This window comes from Asparagus officinalis, chromosome 7 (genome assembly GCF_001876935.1).
Source record: "Asparagus officinalis chromosome 7, Aspof.V1, whole genome shotgun sequence".
NCBI classification, from domain to species: domain Eukaryota; kingdom Viridiplantae; phylum Streptophyta; class Magnoliopsida; order Asparagales; family Asparagaceae; genus Asparagus; species Asparagus officinalis.
Window position 1 is genome coordinate 148885084 of NC_033800.1, and position 18188 is coordinate 148903271.

The 18188-nt window shown below is 38.4% G+C and overlaps 2 protein-coding genes across 2 annotated transcripts; one reads left to right on the forward strand and one right to left on the reverse strand.

Annotated features, from left to right (window-relative positions):
* Window positions 795-11535, forward strand: LOC109850218. Its single transcript, XM_020420180.1, has 13 exons — window positions 795-1083; window positions 1749-2427; window positions 2528-3111; window positions 5053-5172; window positions 5740-5805; window positions 6980-7090; window positions 7350-7426; window positions 7940-8007; window positions 8325-8432; window positions 9694-9914; window positions 10041-10109; window positions 10505-10660; window positions 11343-11535. Exons 1-13 carry the CDS (start codon window positions 1018-1020, stop codon window positions 11421-11423), a joined length of 2406 nt encoding a protein of 801 aa, XP_020275769.1. The 5' UTR covers window positions 795-1017; the 3' UTR covers window positions 11424-11535.
* On the reverse strand, window positions 12061-16631 carry LOC109850219 (LRR receptor-like serine/threonine-protein kinase GSO1). The gene is made up of 2 exons (XM_020420181.1): window positions 12875-16631; window positions 12061-12595 (listed from the first exon to the last, which is right to left on the reverse strand). The coding sequence occupies exons 1-2, from the start codon at window positions 16284-16286 to the stop codon at window positions 12243-12245; spliced, it is 3765 nt and encodes a 1254-aa protein (XP_020275770.1). The 5' UTR covers window positions 16287-16631; the 3' UTR covers window positions 12061-12242.

Consider the following 18188-nt stretch of genomic DNA (forward strand, 5'->3'; position numbering starts at 1 on the left):
CAACGCATTTATGACGAAGTGACGGGGGAAAGCGGGCTTTTCATGCTCAATAGGGTTTCCGTCGCCTCGTTACTCTCCTCATCCTCAGAGGATGTCGGAGCAGAATTGCCGGCGGGCGATATCAAGGCAGAGGCGGAGGCGGATAACTTTGGCATTTCCTGCTGCGCCAATCGTGCCGATCGACGCCGGTGACGAACGCCCTGTTCCGTTTGTTTGTTGGCCACTTCAGACTTGCTACGCTTACAGTTCTTCGCCATTTTACTTAAATTTCTTTGGGGCATTTTCCAATTAGATTTTCTAGCCGCTTGAGTGAAACTAGGGTTTTGAAAATGGGTTCGAAAGCTAATGGAGGTTTGCGGTGAAGAAGATACAGAGAGAGAAGAGAGAGAGAGAGAGAAGGCGGAAGGGGGGAACGGGTACAAAAGGGTACTTTGGTCTGAACGCCTCAACTTTTCTCTTAAAGTTGTCTTGGAAATGAAAAAAGGGCTGATTAAGTATTAAGTTTGGTTTTGGGGGGTTTGTCACACCAAAAAAAATACAGGGGGCCTGCCCACATCCGCTTTTTTGTTTTGGGGCCTTGAAACATTTTTCCCAAAAAAATATGCTGTTTTATCTCCCTGATACAAAATAGAGCATTTATAGAACACGACTGAAAATACAATTATATTTCTTTCCATCAATCAATTTTTAAAAGCAAAAGCACAATATATATATAGCAAAGCGCAAAGCGGATCCCATAAGGATCCGACCCAAAACGCTGGTCGGCACAAACCCGAAACCCGACTCCTCTCCAACGCTCTCCCTTACCGAGGAACTCAGAAAGTGGCAAGGAATGAAATCACAAAAAACAAGCGAGGGGGGAATTTTAGAGAGAGGGAGGAGATCTGCGAAGAGATTCTCTCGTCTCTTTTCTTCTTTTCAATCGAATCACTCAAATTTACTCCTCCCTCTTTGATTTGAAATCGGGGGAGCCTGAGAATTTGAGGGAAATTGGGCAGGATTTGGGAATCGGAACGTATGGCATCAGCGCAGGTCCTGCCCAATTCGAAAAAGTTAGGGCATCTCGAAGCGGGGAAGAAAAAGGTAGGAGCTTGGATCCGATTTTCGTTTTCTCTTACGAGATCCGTCGTGTTTCAGCCTTGAAATTCGCCTGGCTAGCTTTTTTTTTCCCAGGTGTAATTTTCGCTAAAATTAGTGGATACTAGTAGATTAACGGGGAGCTGTAATAATATGGCTTTAATGCGAATGCGAAGTCGCCAAGTTCAGCTTTTGTTTGAGGTTTATGTTAACATTTTAATGTCGAATGATGCGTTACGATCATTAACCAGGCTATCACTAATTAATTATTATCTCATTTCCCATTCCCAACAACTTCATTAGCAGCAGCATCACTTGAAAACTTGTCGGAACCACTTGTTTGGCGGAAGCGGCCAATTTTTTTAGTCTCGGCCACAGAGAAAGGAGAGCAGCGGTAGAGAGCAGATGGAATCATATGTATAATCTTGATGAAATTTATTTGTCTTGTTCCAAGTAAACACTTTTCGGAATCATATTGCCATTTTTTTTGTTCACAAATCTATGTTCTGTTATGAGGGTCTTTTTTTTTTCGGAGTTGCGTTGAGTTTCTGCTGTGAATTTGAATATATAACTCATTCTTGTACAGAATTCTAATACCAGCTTATAGATAGCTTTTATTTCTAGCGATGGACATAGAAAAGGTCTAAGGTATTTGATTATCTTTGCCTCAGTTGGAGGAGTTCCGTAGGAAAAAGGCAGTAGGACGAGCCAAAAAAGCCGCATCTACAGGCCAATTGATAGTATCTGATGTAGACCAACATGAAATTGTCTCTCAAAAACACGACCTTGTGAAAGATGGGGCTAAATCTGCTAGCGATACCGATTCCAACGGGTCGGGTATACCTGGTGGAAATAAAGCTGTTAATCTTTCCCAGAGCACTGAGGTTCACTCCTCAAATCGGATGCACGGTAGCTCTCCTGTCCTGGTTGATAGTAGTCAGGCATCTTATGGTGGATCAGTACAATATGCTGGGAATGAAGTACCTAATTTATATGAAAAGGCAGACTTCCCTCAACTAGTTAATGGTTATTATGATCAGTGGCAAGAAAGCAGGGAGCTTGGTCATAAAAAGGATACAATAATCGAACAGTATAGTGGTAATACAGATCAATTTGTCACTTTTAATCCAGTCAAGGCAAATCCAAATCTTGACATGAATGTTAGTAGTTTGAGTTCTCATTCATTCTTTGGAGCTCCACCTGGTGAAGACAGATATGCCTCAAAAGCTCCCACGAGCAATTTCGGGACATCTTTTCCAAGTTCCTCAAACTCTTATGATGAGATGGTTGATGGGCAAAATTTATCCGGGTTTCCCAGCACTTCAACTAGCTCATTGGGTTTACATAAAGGTAAAGTGTATCTGGAGTTTTACAAATTGATCACCTCTTGCTTTGTGTTCTTGTGTTTACTTTTAAGGCCTGTTACGATGTTTAGAACCATGATAAACAGAAAAATCTGCTGAGATGGAGCTCCCCTATACTGGAAGCCTGTGCAGAAACAATGTCAATGATATTGGTAGAGGAGGAGGGAAACTGGCTGACTCCACTGATTACAACCTTAACGTTGACAGTGCACGGTGGCATGCATCAGAACCTTCATATGGAGATTCTAGTTTTGCTTATAAAAGCACACAATATGAAGCTCCTTTTACTTCATCTAGTTTTGGAACCAATTCAAATCGTTCTCGTCCATCTTTTCTTGATTCTCTGGGTGCTTCCAGGGGTTCTTCAATGGCTTATGTTCCATATAGAGAGCCTGAGAAAGCTAATATTCATGGATCTTTTGACATTTCAAATTCTCAAAGTACGGATGCCCCATTATCTTCTCCTGCACGGCCATTTGCAGAGTTTAACACTGTAGACCACTCTTTAGAATCATTTACGCCTGATTCTAAAAGTGATATGGAAGTATCTATGAACACTTTTGTCTCTTCACATGATGGGAAACTGCTAAACCCTGCTGGAGATGATCATGCACAGAGGGATCATGAGTTCACTTCAAAGAAGGATGAAGATTTTGCAGCCCTTGAACAGGTGAATGCTTTATAATTCACATTTTTGTTCTTATGTGCCTACAACAATTTGCAAGCTAACGCATGGATTTTTGTACAGTCTTTTCTGTTCTTTTTGCACAATGAAACAAAGTACCTTATAACAATTGTTTAAAATTTATTTTCCGTGCATATTACAATATCAAATTAGTGTTGGAACACGCACAGACCAATACCACATGTTGCAGATCGAACATGAAGTTTCTTTGACAAACCAAGCCACCAGAGAACTAAAACAAATCAGATCAAGCATTGAGGGATGTTACTCTTGAAAAGATGTCCATATGTTGTAGACAAGTCTTTTTAGTATGCAGTTATGTTGTTATGTTGATTTTTCCTCCCCGATTGGGTTTTACACCAATTGCCACTAGATCATGACCAATCGTTTGATTCCCATGGTAATTGCATCGATTGATTTGATCTACTTACTACCAACCTAGGTTGTACGGGTATGGGTACGGGTAGGGGACACGACAAAATTGTAAAAGGTAGGGTACAGGGACACGGCTTTATATATGCATGTTATGTATATTTATATGTATTAAAATAATAATTTACACAAGATCAATATTGTTTTTCCATTTACATGAGATCGATATATAAGAAATAGATGTGAAGTGGAAGTGTAGAATATGCTTCCAAGAAGTGTATGAGAAGTGTTTTAAATTAAAACATGTGTTATATAATTGAGTACACGCCCGAAATTGAGTATACGCCTGAATAGACATATGCATATATCCAAGAAGTGTCCAAGAGGTTTGGGTAGTATGGGTACGGCTTCCTAATAGAAGTATCAAGTTAACATAGCTACCAACAATTTACTTTATAATCTTCTGAACAATTAAATGTAGAAGATAAGATGAAATCAAGTTGCAAGGATTTATGCACACATCAGTCGATAGCTGAAGTTGCAAACCTCTCGAAGTAGCTACTCTTATTTTGCACTCTCAGAAGGCAGACCCCAAAAAGTAAGTAGATTTAACGCTATTGGATGAATAGTTTCAGTTATATGCAACTCAGTAATTAGTTGCAAATTGTTTTCACTATAAAGCAACAAATGAATTCTATTTAATTTATTTCATAGGAGCCTGTAATCTCTTGTATTAGTTACTATTAGTATTTTTATGTTCACTTTTCACTTAGAAACATTTTCTTGCAAGAAAGATGTAATAAAATTAGTTATTTCTGGAAGAATGAGTTTTGATTACATTAATTAGAATTATTGTTGCAGACGCTTCTTTATTTCGGTTGTTTTTTTCTTAGATAATTGTTCTAGTAATGTTTGGAATTAAATTATTTATAACCTATCTAAACATTTGTATTATAGAATGTGACTGTAAATTTATGTAGCTTTGCATGAGAATCAGCTTTTTTCTTGTCATGTTGATTACATATGCATGTGTTCTAGTCGTCTTAGAATTTGGGGCCTGCATTGTTGCATTATAAATTGCACCTTGTAGTGTATGTACTTGGCGTAAGGATCAGACATGCTGATTGTTTCTTCAGATTTCTTTGCTTCTTATGTAAGTTTATTTACGGTATCCTTATTTTGAAATTAAAATTGAGATGAATTTCGTGATTTCTATGTCTGCTGGCTGGTGTTGACTGCCCCTTTAGCTAGGAGCCTAGGATGAACCTAAGCCAACCGTCTACATTTTTTTTTTTGAAGAATCAGAGTCTTACTATGCATATTTAGCTATCTTTTGTCGGAGACAATGTGGTCATTTGGGACTTGTGGTGTGAGTAATATCTAGATCTTAGCTTTGATAAGTTGATCTTTTGTTTGTAATGGTGTTACTGTTTATTCCCCCCCCATAATTTGCAAATTGCAAATAGCATGGTTATGTGATTAGTCATCTTTGACTCCCCATATGGCATGTCATAGGGTCCATTATGTTAGATCATGAGTCTTCTTTTTGTGCAGCACATTGAAGATTTGACCCAAGAAAAATTCTCACTGCAAAGAGCTCTGGAGACATCAAGAACGTTAGCAGAGTCCTTAGCTGCTGAAAATTCATCTTTGACTGAGAGCTATAACCAGCAGGTTTGTTCTCTGATCACTTACCAGGCATGGAACTGAGTCCCTAACTTTAGAATTCTTTGACAGTAAAAAAAAAATCCTCTATTTGAATTCGTATTTGTGCTTCTTTGGACTCTTAGCCCAAGGACATGGATATTTATTTAGTTGTTCGCCCGATGATCTATCAATTTTCATAGTATTTGCAATGTTTACCACAAGTACTTCTATGCTCGTTCACTTGAAGTGTACCATTTATATAGGTGTTTTGGCTATCTAGAGTTGAACTTTATTTCGGATATCGTCTTATATCATATGGTGGACTGTTTTGTAAGCATTATAAACCTTCAATATAGTATCACTCTAATTAAGCTAGTTAAACCATAAAATTGTTTGCACATATAAGGTACACATTAAAAGTTAATATTGTATAAAGCAATAAGGCCTACAGCTGCACTATCAAGCTGGTGTTAATTTTGATATGTTTGCAGCATTGCATGAATTGATGGTGTTGCCTTCATTGAAGGCTAATTCCAGTATGGAGTTTGTATAGCTATTTTGTCAATTTAATCCAACTATTACTTTCTGTCTCAGGGACAAATTGTCAGCCAATTAAAATCTGACATGGGAAGGTTGCAGGAAGAAATCAAGGCCCAGCTGGTCAGTTCTTTACCCTTTCTGATGTTAGTATCCTTTTCACTGACTGCAACATTTTCAAGTATCTGCTTATAGGAAATTTGTAATGAAACCTGCCATATGATATATCACACAGAACTGGGGTGTTTTAAATCTAACATGATCTAGTGGATGACTTTTTCATCCATGTGTCTTTTCTTCTGAAATTAGTTAACTTCCTTGTTGAGAGATGGGCATCTGATATCTCCCTTTTTTAAAATATCAATGAATAAGAGTCTGCTTTAGCGAATTGTTAACCTGGACGGTGCTGTGTTCTAAGCATTACTGTGGAGATTTTATTTGAATTCCCATTAGACTTGGGGAGCTTCTTGCCTCTTCTAGTTGAAAAAGTGTTTTATAGGTCTTGCCAGACCAGCACGAGTTGGATTTTGATCTGAACTCACGTAAGCAGGATCCACGCTACTTCTGAGAACAAGTTTGTCTACTTTTATCTGCAGCAAGGATTCTCCACAGAACATTAACATCAAAAATCCCAACATAAATTTGCTTCTCTGAGAATGGACTTCTTCTCGAGACCATCCAACTTGTTGAATGACAAAGTGCTCATAGATGGCCAACCAATTAATATTTTCATTGGCTCTAAACAGAAGGAATGCCTCTTGTTGATTAATATGCTGTTAAATAGAAAGCACACCGAATTTGGAAAGATGACATTACATCCTAGATTCCTAATTTACAATTAGAGATCCTTGAATCAAGAACGTAAAAAATCAGTTTGGTGGTTGACTGTTCATTAGCTAATAAAAACAAAGTTAATATTAACAGAAGGGTTGATGTTCAAAGTAATTTTATTACTGAGAAAGCAAGGTATAGCGTGTGAGATTGGATTCACATATTTTTTGAGAGGAAATGTATGCTAACTGTTGTGCACAGACTAATTAACTCTTTTAGCCCATAAGGATAAGCAATGAAAATTAAATTGTGAGAGACCTAAATATGCCCTATCATGAAGTTTGTTTTAGGCATTTCAATGGTTTAGTTTCAATCTAATCATTCTTATCCACAGACATGAAGTGCATTTATCGATGTAAATGTAATTGTATCATATTATATCAAGATGTATCTCTGTGTTACATATGCAATGCCTCGAGAGGCAAAAGTTTCTTACGTCATTTTTTTATACTGTTGTGTTCCACAGTTGGCTATTGAATCTATAAGATCGGAATATGTGCATGCACAAATGGAATGTAATGCTGCAGATGAAAGAGCAAAAATACTTACTTCTGAAGTTATTGGCTTGGAAGAGAAGGTAGTTTCTTTTTCTTTGTAATTCTCTGTATTTAATGTTCTCTTGAGAAAAACTTGTTCTACCACTCATGACTCGACACTTTTTACAATAAGAGAAAACTAGAGAGGATAATTTCTGTTTTTGTTTAAGTTTTGCTATCGCTAGAATTTGGATTTTATTGTTGCTTTCTGCATTCTTTCTGTATTATTTAGTTAATCAATTTACACTATATTTTTCGCTAGTGGTTGCCGATCTAATTCATTCATGGACTTCTGTATAGGCACTCAGATTAAGGTCAAATGAGTTAAAGCTTGAAAAGCAAATGGAGAACTTGAATTCTGAGATCACATCATACAAGTATGTCTAATATTTTATTTTTGTTCTAATTTATTTATATCCAACTTTTAAATTGTTGAGCTTGGCTGACATACAAGTTGAAGAATTTGAACTTTACTATTAAGAAATTCTAGGAGTTAAGAATTTATGTTGGCTTTTTTTTGCACATCCCATTTTTGGAAATTAATGTAATTGTTAAGAGGAACCTCTTTGGAGCAGTCACTGCCTTCTCGATATTAAATATTATATTATACTTGTTTGTGAATAATTTTGTTATGATTTATTGTCCAAATATTCAAGTTTTTAACTCTCAATTTGCAGTTTGCACTTTGTATGTTTAAAGGTATTAGAAAACCAGTATCATAATATGATATCCCAGAACTTGGAATTGATTTTTAACATTAAGTTAATATGTAAGGTTGCAAAAGCGGTGCCTATTATTTGAAATATACCAAATAGCTACAGTTACAATTTCTGAAAGCTTTGTAAAGGGTTATAACTAGTCTTTTCTCCTCTCTTCTTGCATTTCTACAGGCGTAAAGTGTCCATTCTAGAGAAAGAGCGCCAGGATTTCCAATTCACAATTGATGCGTTGCAAGAAGGTGGTAATCTCTTTGCATATATTGTTTCAAATCTCATATGTTATCTTTTTTCTGCTGCATATTCCTTATGGAAGACCTTCTCCTTGGTTGCAAGTTATCAGATATTTTCTATTCTGGACATAGAAGCTTTAACTACATAGTTAATACTTTTTTATAATTTTCCTCATCCCTAGGTAATTGTTCATCTTAACGAAGCATCACCTGCATATCCAGGCATTTGTTGCTTGTGTCGGACGTGGTGGGAGAAGGCTGTTACCTTACATGTCACGATGGACTCTCCTGTTAGTTAATTGATATTATATATTTTTTCTATGCAGAAAAGAAACTATTGCAGATCAAGCTGCGGAAAGTCCCTGCAAATGAGAAAGTGGATGCTGAGAAGACCTCTACTGGAAGAGATGTTTCTACCTCAACAGACGATTTAGGTATGAGTCAAGTATCTCTTATGATTTGCATTCATCACATGATAATATATTTTAAGATGGTTGTTCATAACTGAGAGAAAAGTAGTATATAATTGAGTTAGGTATTGATGATGAAAGAAAAAAGTACTAGCTATTTAGTAATTAGTCTTGGACATGGACTATTTGACAATTTGAAGGCGTAATAGTTTCCAGTCTCCAGAGAACTGCAAAATATAAAATGCTGATTTTTACAGATCATATATGTACCCTATGTAAATAAATATTGGCGAGCTTTACTTCATTATTTTCCTCTTTCTCACTATTAATAGAAGTCTTCACTTGAAAATTTTTTGGTTGTTAAGCAGCTAGTTTAGATGATAAAAAAAAGGAAGGTAGACCCATTATTTTGATATTGAGGAAAGAGATTTTCTTACTTCCAAGTATAAGGGTAACACCTATCTCAATTATCAAATGAAATTGAATTACTGTACAATGTTTTGTTGTGCTACTTTGTTCAAATTTTTCTCACATCTGGTTTCTTTGATTGCTGTATGTTCTTTCACTGACTTTGTATGATAACCCCTTAAACCAAAAGGTTAAGCTATTGGGTAACACCTATCTCAATTATCAAATGAAATTGAATTACTGTACAATGTTTTGCTGTGCTACTTTGTTCAAAATTTTCTCACATCTGGTTTCTTTGATTGCTGTATGTTCTTTCACTGACTTTGTATGATAATCCCTTAAACCAAAAGGTTAAGCTATTGGGTTATGATGACAATGTATATCACACAAGTAGAAAATCTTTTAAAACTACCCCTAACGCAGGCCTTTACTAAATGGTTTACTTGCCATGTAGAAAGGCTTCAGATAAGAGTTAACTTGCTTGAAAAGGGTGAATAAAGGAGAGGAAATACTTTGAACTGTAAATGGCGTTTGAGCCGAGGACCTGGTGCTTTAGAACCATATCACATACTCACCTTAACCAAATGGTTTTGGACGAATAACACATATCACACAAACTTAAGGTCTCGATTATAAGCATGTCCCTATGCGTGCACAGTCTTCTTCAGTAACTAGATTAATTCTCATAGGTTAGACAATGTCATCCAGGAACTATATTGATTCCAACTGTTTGTTCTAACTGGATTGTTCAGTATTATTAAGCAACTAAATAAATGCTAACAGCTGGTTCTATCGGGATAATTTCAGTGTGTGTCATCTTGTTTCTTTTACAACTTTAAAAGACTTACATTATATGCCATCTACATTTCTCCTTCAGGTACTGAGCCTTTCGATGTGGTTGGTGGTGAGACAAGAACTGCAGAAAGGATGCTACACAATATTGTAAATCAAGCACAAGATACTGTGATGGGTCCAATGGATGCTTCTACTTCCTCTCTGGTGCATGAAGATTTGGCATTTGTTCTTCCAGATGCTTCCGGTTATATTCCACATGATCAACTCAGAATGATTAAAAATATCAATTCTTTGATATCTGAGGTAGTAATGCCTATTTTTTCATATTGTCATTATGTCAACTTAGAAACATGTCGTGCTTTACGTAATACTTCTACTTTTTGTAATCTCTTGAACATTGGCATAACAAAATTAATTTGGAACTGACAGTTGACTTTGGAGAAAGATGAGCTAGTTGGAGCTCTGAAAATCGAATCATCAAATTGTAAGAAGCTGAAGGTATTTAACTTATCATTTAATACAAGCTGGTGCGGAAATTTCATACATTATACAACTATCATATGGTTGATATATTTTGAATCCATGACAGAAAAATTCTTGTGTTTTGAATCCTGGTTTACTGTCCTTATTCTAAAACCATTATTTATCTATGTTCTACGTTACATAAGGTTTCATATCATCATATTTCTTCCATTGAAGTCCTCATTTTTTCCTACTTAAAATTTATGTAATACAGCTAGTTTATAGTCAATGCAAACTGATGAATTCTTACTAGCAGAATGTGATCTTTACTCATATTCTCATCCTTATTGTGTCAAAGGATTCCTATGTGCATTATTTATATTTCCATGCAATTTTTCTCTGCAGCTTATATTTCCCTTTTTTTATTGAAGGATTTTAATAAGGACCTCTCACAAAAACTGGAAGCACAAACACAAAGATTAGAGCTTTTGACTGCCCAGCGTATGGCTAATGAAAATGTCATGGCAAGACAGGCAGACACCCACAGCTTGCAAGATGCAACAGTATATGCTGATGAGGGAGATGAGGTATGGTATTGAAATGCTATAGACCATAATTTTGTAAGGAAATATATTTTCTCAGATGTCTAAAGGCCCATTCTAGCTTTTCTTGTTGACTTGTTTATTTAAGAATTTCTGCTGCTTAAAATTCTGCATCTCTGCCGAAGGAAGACTTTTGGACTTAGACAGCTTTTCTAGTAAATATATACCCCTCTGTAAGAAGCTGGAAGTAGACTACTAAGTTGGTGTGAGTTTTGCATCTGTTTGTGATCCAACCTATGAAAGGACCCAACCACTTCACCAAAACTCCGAAGTTGCGGTCAGGCTTGAGGTTTATGATTATATATTCTAATATGCCCCCATCTGTTGATGGTCCTTTCTATGGGCTGAAACATGGACTTACACATCGGTACTTTTTTCTTAAAAATACACATTAAGTACATGACTAAAATTGAAACTGGGTTTGCTCTAATACCATATCGAAGGACCATGCCGCTAAGTTGTGTTGAGGGTTGAGGGCTGATACAATCTTTAACCATTTTGGTTGTTCAAACTGCCATTTGTAAAACTGGATCAGCTTGTTATGTGAATGTACACATTAAACAATATTCCAAATCTACCTCCAGTCAATAGCTTCTGTATATATTACATTAGACCCTTTCAGATCAAATACTTCTACTAAGCTTTGGTCTATTTTTACCTCCCATAGGTGGTTGAGAGAGTGTTGGGTTGGATAATGAAGCTCTTCCCTGGAGGTCCATCAAAGCGTCGAACCAGCAAACTCCTGTGACAAGGGAAAGCAGTGTTTTGTTCAGGTTTGTAATTTTTTTTTGTTCGTTTAACTAATACTGGTGGCAGTATAGAGCTCTATACCGATGTATATTGTATCATTCTTCATTGCAGAAAAAAAAAAATCAAAATATGGGTGTTTCTTCCATGAATTGTGAATGGGAGTACACCCTTGAGTGGAAATAAACTGTGTAAGCCTTCTTATTGTAGTCATTTTCCCTTTTCTTTTCAGAGAAGTGTAATAGAGATTTTCTTTTGTGTTATGTTTTCTTTGTTGATTAAAGCATATATATAAACAAAAAAGTGAACTGATAATTGATGAAATGTTTGGTCTGTTTTTCCTCTGCCATAGATGTGTTCCTTATTGATAATATAGTTTAGTGGTGATGACTGTGCACAGGAGTCATCATACTGTTACATTTAGAATTTCCTAAAATAGTTTGCGTTACGTGATGTTAATTTGTAGAGAGGAGGATTGTTCAGTTATTGTGATGTCTCAATTATGTTGATTGTGAACACAAGGGTTCAGAGTTAATTGCACGCAGTTTTTTTTTATTTTTAAATTTGTCCGTGCGTGGATCTTTTACTCTCATAGACGCTGATTTCAGCTGGGGAGCTATATCTTCCAAATTTCACTAAGTTTTAAAGGAGCTGAGAGAATTTAACCCAAGTGGTCTATCTGCTGCCCTGAGGGGGGTTGCAGTTCAAAGCAATGGTTTGGGGTCTGTGCAAGTCACCCAAACTCTTACTTGATATCTACAAACATTATGATATATAATTGAAATAAACTACCCAACAGCCCAATACTTTCAGCAAACTCTCAGACAATAATATTCTTTCCATGGCCAGCACGACGAACCCTCGAACAAATCTGAACCAAAACCTCTGACACCTTCCTCGAGCTGGGCCTCTCAGCAGCGGCAGTCCTCGTGCACTCCAGACCCAAATCAAGAACTTCGAACATCGACGACTGCTCGCGGGCTGCCACAGGCTTCAGCGATGAATCCAGCAAGTCTTCATCCTGTGATTCAATTCTTGATTCAACCCATCGAGCCATGTCCATATCCCCAAACGCATTAGAAGTCGGCATTAGTCCGGTCACTAGCTCCATCAGTACTATCCCCATACTGTATACATCGCTCTTCTCTGTTGCTCTTAGAGAGTATGCGTATTCTCTCGCGGGCTGCCACAGGCTTCAGCGATGAATCCAGCAAGTCTTCATCCTGTGATTCAATTCTTGATTCAACCCATCGAGCCATGTCCATATCCCCAAACGCATTAGAAGTCGGCATTAGTCCGGTCACTAGCTCCATCAGTACTATCCCCATACTGTATACATCGCTCTTCTCTGTTGCTCTTAGAGAGTATGCGTATTCTGCGAAAAAAACAAAGTTTAGTAGTATTAAACAAGTTTAATATTAATGATATTATATGATGCAGATGCACACATACCAGGTGCAATGTAGCCGAAAGAACCCGCAAACAAAGACTCAGACTCAGTGTATCCTCTGGAGTTCACCCTCTGGCTCTCCACCGCGAGCTTCGCCAGCCCGAAATCACCCAAATGAGCTTCCATATCACCATCCAACAGGACATTGCTGGATTTGATATCTCTATGAACAATCCTTGGAACACAATCATGGTGCAAATACTCAACTCCCTTTGCAAGGCCTACAGCCACTCTCAACCTGCACTCCCAGCTGAGCTCCCTTTTCTTCTTCTGGCTCACATTTGGCCTATGCAACCAATCCCACAAGCTACCATTCTCCATGTACTCATACACAATCATGTTCGACCCGTTAGTACTACTCAAAAATCCCAATAGCTTCACGAGATGCCGGTGTCTGATTCTGCCCAGTGTTCGAAGTTCCCTCCCGAAGCTTTTATCGGTTAGGAAAAGATCGTTCTCTTTCTGAACAATCTTTTTGACCGCGATAATTTCGCCAGTTGGAAGTTCAGCTCGATATACAGTACCAGAACCTCCTGAACCAATGACAAACTCATTGCTGAGGTTCTTTGTAGCTTCCATGATTGTGTCCCACTTGAAATCTCGTCTCACTGAACCTTTGATGATCAACTCCCTATAAGCTTGCGAAGAGGTTGAAGAATAAACACAATTTATTTCACTTGGTTTGAGTAACCGCCGCCTTCTCAAAAAGATTGCAAGAGCAATGAGGAGAAGAACAAAAGTGAGGGTGAGAGAGGCAGAGAGGACTCCTATCGATGCAGAGTTTAGATTGGAGCGGCGATTCTTTGATACAGGGCTCATGCATTGTTGAAGAGGGATACCACAGAGATCACGGTTGTCAGTGAAAGATTGAGGAGGCCAGTGAGAGAATTTGGCGTCTAATCTGCCTTCAAGTTTATTGAAAGAAAGGTCTAGCTTCACTAAGCTACTCATTTCAGCAATCTGATGAGGGATTTCTCCGGTCAGTGAGTTGTGAGAGAGGTTGAGATCTTCAAGTTTCGTTAGCAAGAAGAGAGATGTCGGAATTTCTCCAGTGAGATTGTTGAAGCTCAGGTCTAATGTTGTTTGTAGATTCTGTAATTGGCCAATCTCGAATGGGATATTATCAGTGAAGAAATTGCCAGAGAGATCAAGATCGTAGAGTTTGGATAACTTTCCTATTGAAGAGGGAATAGGCCCGGTGAATTTGTTGCGAGAGAGATTAAGTACGTTCAACGAAGTCAGATTGGAGATTTGAGATGGAAGTGAACCATTCAATAGATTGTTATCAAGAGAAAGCCTTAGAAGCTTGAAAGAGTTGAAGAGTTCAATAGGAAGAAAACCTGAAAACTTATTAGAAGAAAGCTTGAGCTCTCCCAAATTAGGCAAGCTCCCAAGCCATTCAGGAACTAATCCAGTGAACTGATTACCATTGAGGTCAATATGTCTCAATTCTTTACAAGAAGCCAACTCTTTCGGTATTTCGCCGGAGAGCAAGTTGTTCGAGAGATCAAGAAGCGATAAAGCTTCAATATCTCCAAGCATCAGAGGAATTTCACCAGTTAATTTGTTGCTCCCTAATCGAATTCTTTCAAGAGATGCAGAATTTCCCAACTGTGCAGGGATCTCAAGATTGAATGAATTGTTAGTGAGATCGAAAGAGAGTAGAGAACTCGAACCGCAAAGAGGAAGAAAGCTTCCATTGAGTCTGTTGTTGGATAAATTCACCCTCGTAATGTTCTTACAATCAAACATCTCATCTGGTATGCTGCCTTCAAGTGAATTGTTATAGAGCATGAACTGTTGAAGAGATTCTAAGTACCCAAATGTCACTGGAATTTTGCCAGTCAACTGATTATCAGCCAAATCAAGAATTTTAAGCTGCCTGCAATTTCCCAAAGTTGCTGGAATTTCACCTGAGAGACTATTTTGCCTGAGATGCAGAAAATTCAGTTGCTTCAACCGACCAATGGTTATGGGAATGGTACCACTGAATTGATTACCGAAGAAATCAATCATCTGCAAGCTCGAACAGTTACCAATACCTAATGGAATTTCACCTGACAGTTGATTCTCGTACAAGTAGAGAATCTGCAAGTCCTGCAACTGGAAAATTTCTTCAGGAACTTCACCTGTCAGTTCATTATGATACAATGCCAATGTCTGAAGATTTGACAGGTTACCAAAACTGGGAGGGATTGAACCAGAGAGGCTATTGTTATTGAGCAAAAGATCAGTGAGATTGTAGAGCTGGCCGATTTCAGGAGGAATGAACCCAGTTAGGCTGTTGTTAGACAAATCCAACTGTTTCACTGACATGCATTCGATCAAACTGACAGGTATTTTCCCAGTGAAATTGTTGGTTGACAATAGCAAATGCTCCAAGCTAGGTGAATTCTGACAGACATTTTCAGGCAAAAAACCTGAAAGTCTGTTGTCTGAGAGAACTAGAAAAACCAAATCCTCCAACTGCTGTAATTCTTTCGGAATCTCGCCTTCAAGCATATTCGCTGACAAATCAAGTGTTTGGAGACTACCCAATTCCCCAATTGAAGCTGGAATTTTGCCTTCAATTTTGTTTCCGAGCAAGTTGAGGTACACAAGCTGACTCAATTCACCAATTTGGGTTGGTATCTCTCCTCCAATTGAGTTAGTAGCAAGGTTCAAAATTTGAAGACTGCTCAAATGACCAAGCTCAATTGGCAAACTCCCAGTAAGTTCGTTCTCAGCCAAAGCGAGCACCTCCAAGTCTTTACACTTCCCTATCTCTTTCGGAATCAAACCCTCGAGTCGATTCTGCTGCAAAATTAAGTTCTGAAGCTTGCCCAAGTCGCCCAATCGGCTTGGTATTGAACCACTCAGGTTACAAGAAGCAAGCCCAAGAACTGTCAGGTTCGAAAGATCACCAAATGAATCAGGAATTACTCCTGTCAACTCAGCATTATCTCCAATGCGAATAACTTTGAGATTCAACAAAGAGCCTAAACTCGAAGGAATTGTGCCCGAGAGACTGTTCGAATACAACAGTAGAATCTCAAGCGAAGACATGTTTGATAACTGAGATGGGATTTTACCTGTCAACTTGTTATCAGAGAGATCAAGAGTTACCAGAGAACTCAGCTTGCCTAGCGCAGGAGAGATTGAACCTGCCAGAGATGAACCTGACAGGTTCAGGCTGATGATTGAACTGGCAGAATCGCAGGTGACTCCAGTCCAATTGCAGTAATCAGAATCCACAATTGACCAATCATCAAGAACAAGTAACGGGTCTTCGTCGATCGATATTTTCACCGACAGCAGCACATCTAGAGTGTCATCAGACCCTGAGATCAAGTACTCACAGGAGCCGGAAGAGAACAGTAGATACGAAACGAACACGAGCAAGAGAGGGAAATTGGACTTGGAGAAGGGATTCATGTTGAAGCTCGGACGTTTGGAGGCTGCTTCTTTGAGTTTCTATATGGATTGCATGGGCAAGCTTCAATTTTGAAACGTGTGATGAGTTAAGAAGATGCATTCAATGCGAGCAAAAGAGTCTCGGCCAATGGTACAGAGAGGGAGGGAGGTTGCGGTCGAGAGTTTGAATGGCAAAACGAGGAGGGAGCTCAGGAAAGAGGGAGGTTGGATTGCTCCATTTGCAAAAAAATAAAAAAAAGGGTCTGATTTTTATTGGATTTGTTGTTTTTTATGTTGGACGTATTTGCACTTTGGTTGAGCTTGTTGGGACTTTGCACAGTGGTTGTATGTTTTGGTGAGGCACCCTTTGATGTGCACTTGAGTTTATAATTCCTACTAAAGTGCTTTAATCTAATGGTGTACATAATTACCTAATGATCAATGTCTATGTAAATCACTCTTAAATGATAAATAAGAGAGAGTTACATTCAAGATTTATCATATAGGGTTTTTCTATAAAGTGCCCAATAGCACTCTATAAGATAGGAGAGAGATAGAGAGATGTGAATAGTAGAAGGGCCCACTGTTTGCATTTATTTTAGTTCCCACTATTCACCTCTCTATATCTCTCTCCTCTCTTATAGAGTTCCTTTGGCACTATATAGAAAAACCCTATCATATATTATGTAGTGTATCCTAGCATGATTATTTCTGAACCTTGTAGTAAGTTTGAAACTATGCCAGCTAAAATATTCACAGATTCCAAAACTTCTCCTGTTGGACCCCACAATATCCTCGTAATCTACCACACGTAGCATTGCATGGGGAATTGTGAATTATTCAATGTTGTGTGCTGCGTGTACTCTACATTAATGATCTCCGAGGCCGTCGCATAGTACCAAAGCGGCCGCGTTTTCACTTTCGCATAGCATCTTCTATCAATTAATCCTGGTCAAATTCAGCAGACAAGGACGTTTAATTACATGGTAACAGGGTAAATTTCCAACGCAAAATAGGAAAGAAGTCCAAGCTCTTGCTCATTTACTCCTGTTTCTGAATTGCTCTGTTTTCTGTCAAATTTTAAGATCTAAAGAAACGGTTTTTCTATAGAGTGCTCATGGACACTCTATAAGAGAGGAGAGAGAGAAATGAATTATGCACAGAAATTAATGCAAATCAGGGGGGGCTATGAGCTATTCATTTCTCTCTCTCCCTCCTCTCTTATAAAGTGCCCAACTGCCCATGGGCACTTTATAGAAAAACCGCTAAAGAAAAAAGTCCCTCATTTAAATTTGTTGTTTTCTGTTAACCTATCTGTTGATGTTAAGTGATAAGACAGTCAGTTATATCCGTGGTTGGATGGGGTTGTTGAGTATTGATGAGGGGCCGTTTTCTTCCCCGACTTTATATCTGGTTCTTGAGTTGAGTGGCTGAAAAATCTGCACAAGTAGAAACTCGTAAGAGGACGAGGCTTGGGTCCCTGTGGTTCCTCCGACGATCAAGTCAGCTGGTGAACTTGAGTGGGGAAAAAGAACTATGAGTTCTTGCGTGTGTGATATGGTTCGTAAAAATATTGATTTTGCAGAAAAAACCAAAATCGAATCCATCCTCCTATCAGCCTCCTCGAATGAGGGAATAGTACCTAACACTAGTGGTGCCGAAGGGGCAGATTAATCACTTCGGCCGAGCACAGGACGGCGGTGGCGAAGTGTGAGTTGGCGGCTGCGTTAGCACCTACTTTACAAGTGTTGCTAGCCACTAGGGGAAGGATCACTTCAGCATTAAATTGAAAGTGATCGGAGGGTATGACGGTGCTGACGTGGTCCGATGAGTCATAAAAGACTATCGGGCTAGAGGGCATGATGACATCTGCCAAACATTAATAGACGACGCTGACACGTTGTCAGTGGAGAGGCTCGATGC

Coding starts and splice junctions, on each gene's coding strand:
- LOC109850218 (XM_020420180.1), top strand. CDS start 1,018: ATGGCATCAGCGCAGGTCCTGCCCAATTCGAAAAAGTTAGGGCATCTC. Junction 7,427..7,939: donor TCTGAGATCACATCATACAA/GTATGTCTAATA, acceptor GCATTTCTACAG/GCGTAAAGTGTCCATTCTAG. Junction 9,915..10,040: donor TCAATTCTTTGATATCTGAG/GTAGTAATGCCT, acceptor TGGAACTGACAG/TTGACTTTGGAGAAAGATGA.
- LOC109850219 (XM_020420181.1), bottom strand. CDS start 16,286: ATGAATCCCTTCTCCAAGTCCAATTTCCCTCTCTTGCTCGTGTTCGTT. Junction 12,596..12,874: donor TTTCGGCTACATTGCACCTG/GTATGTGTGCAT, acceptor AGCCCGCGAGAG/AATACGCATACTCTCTAAGA.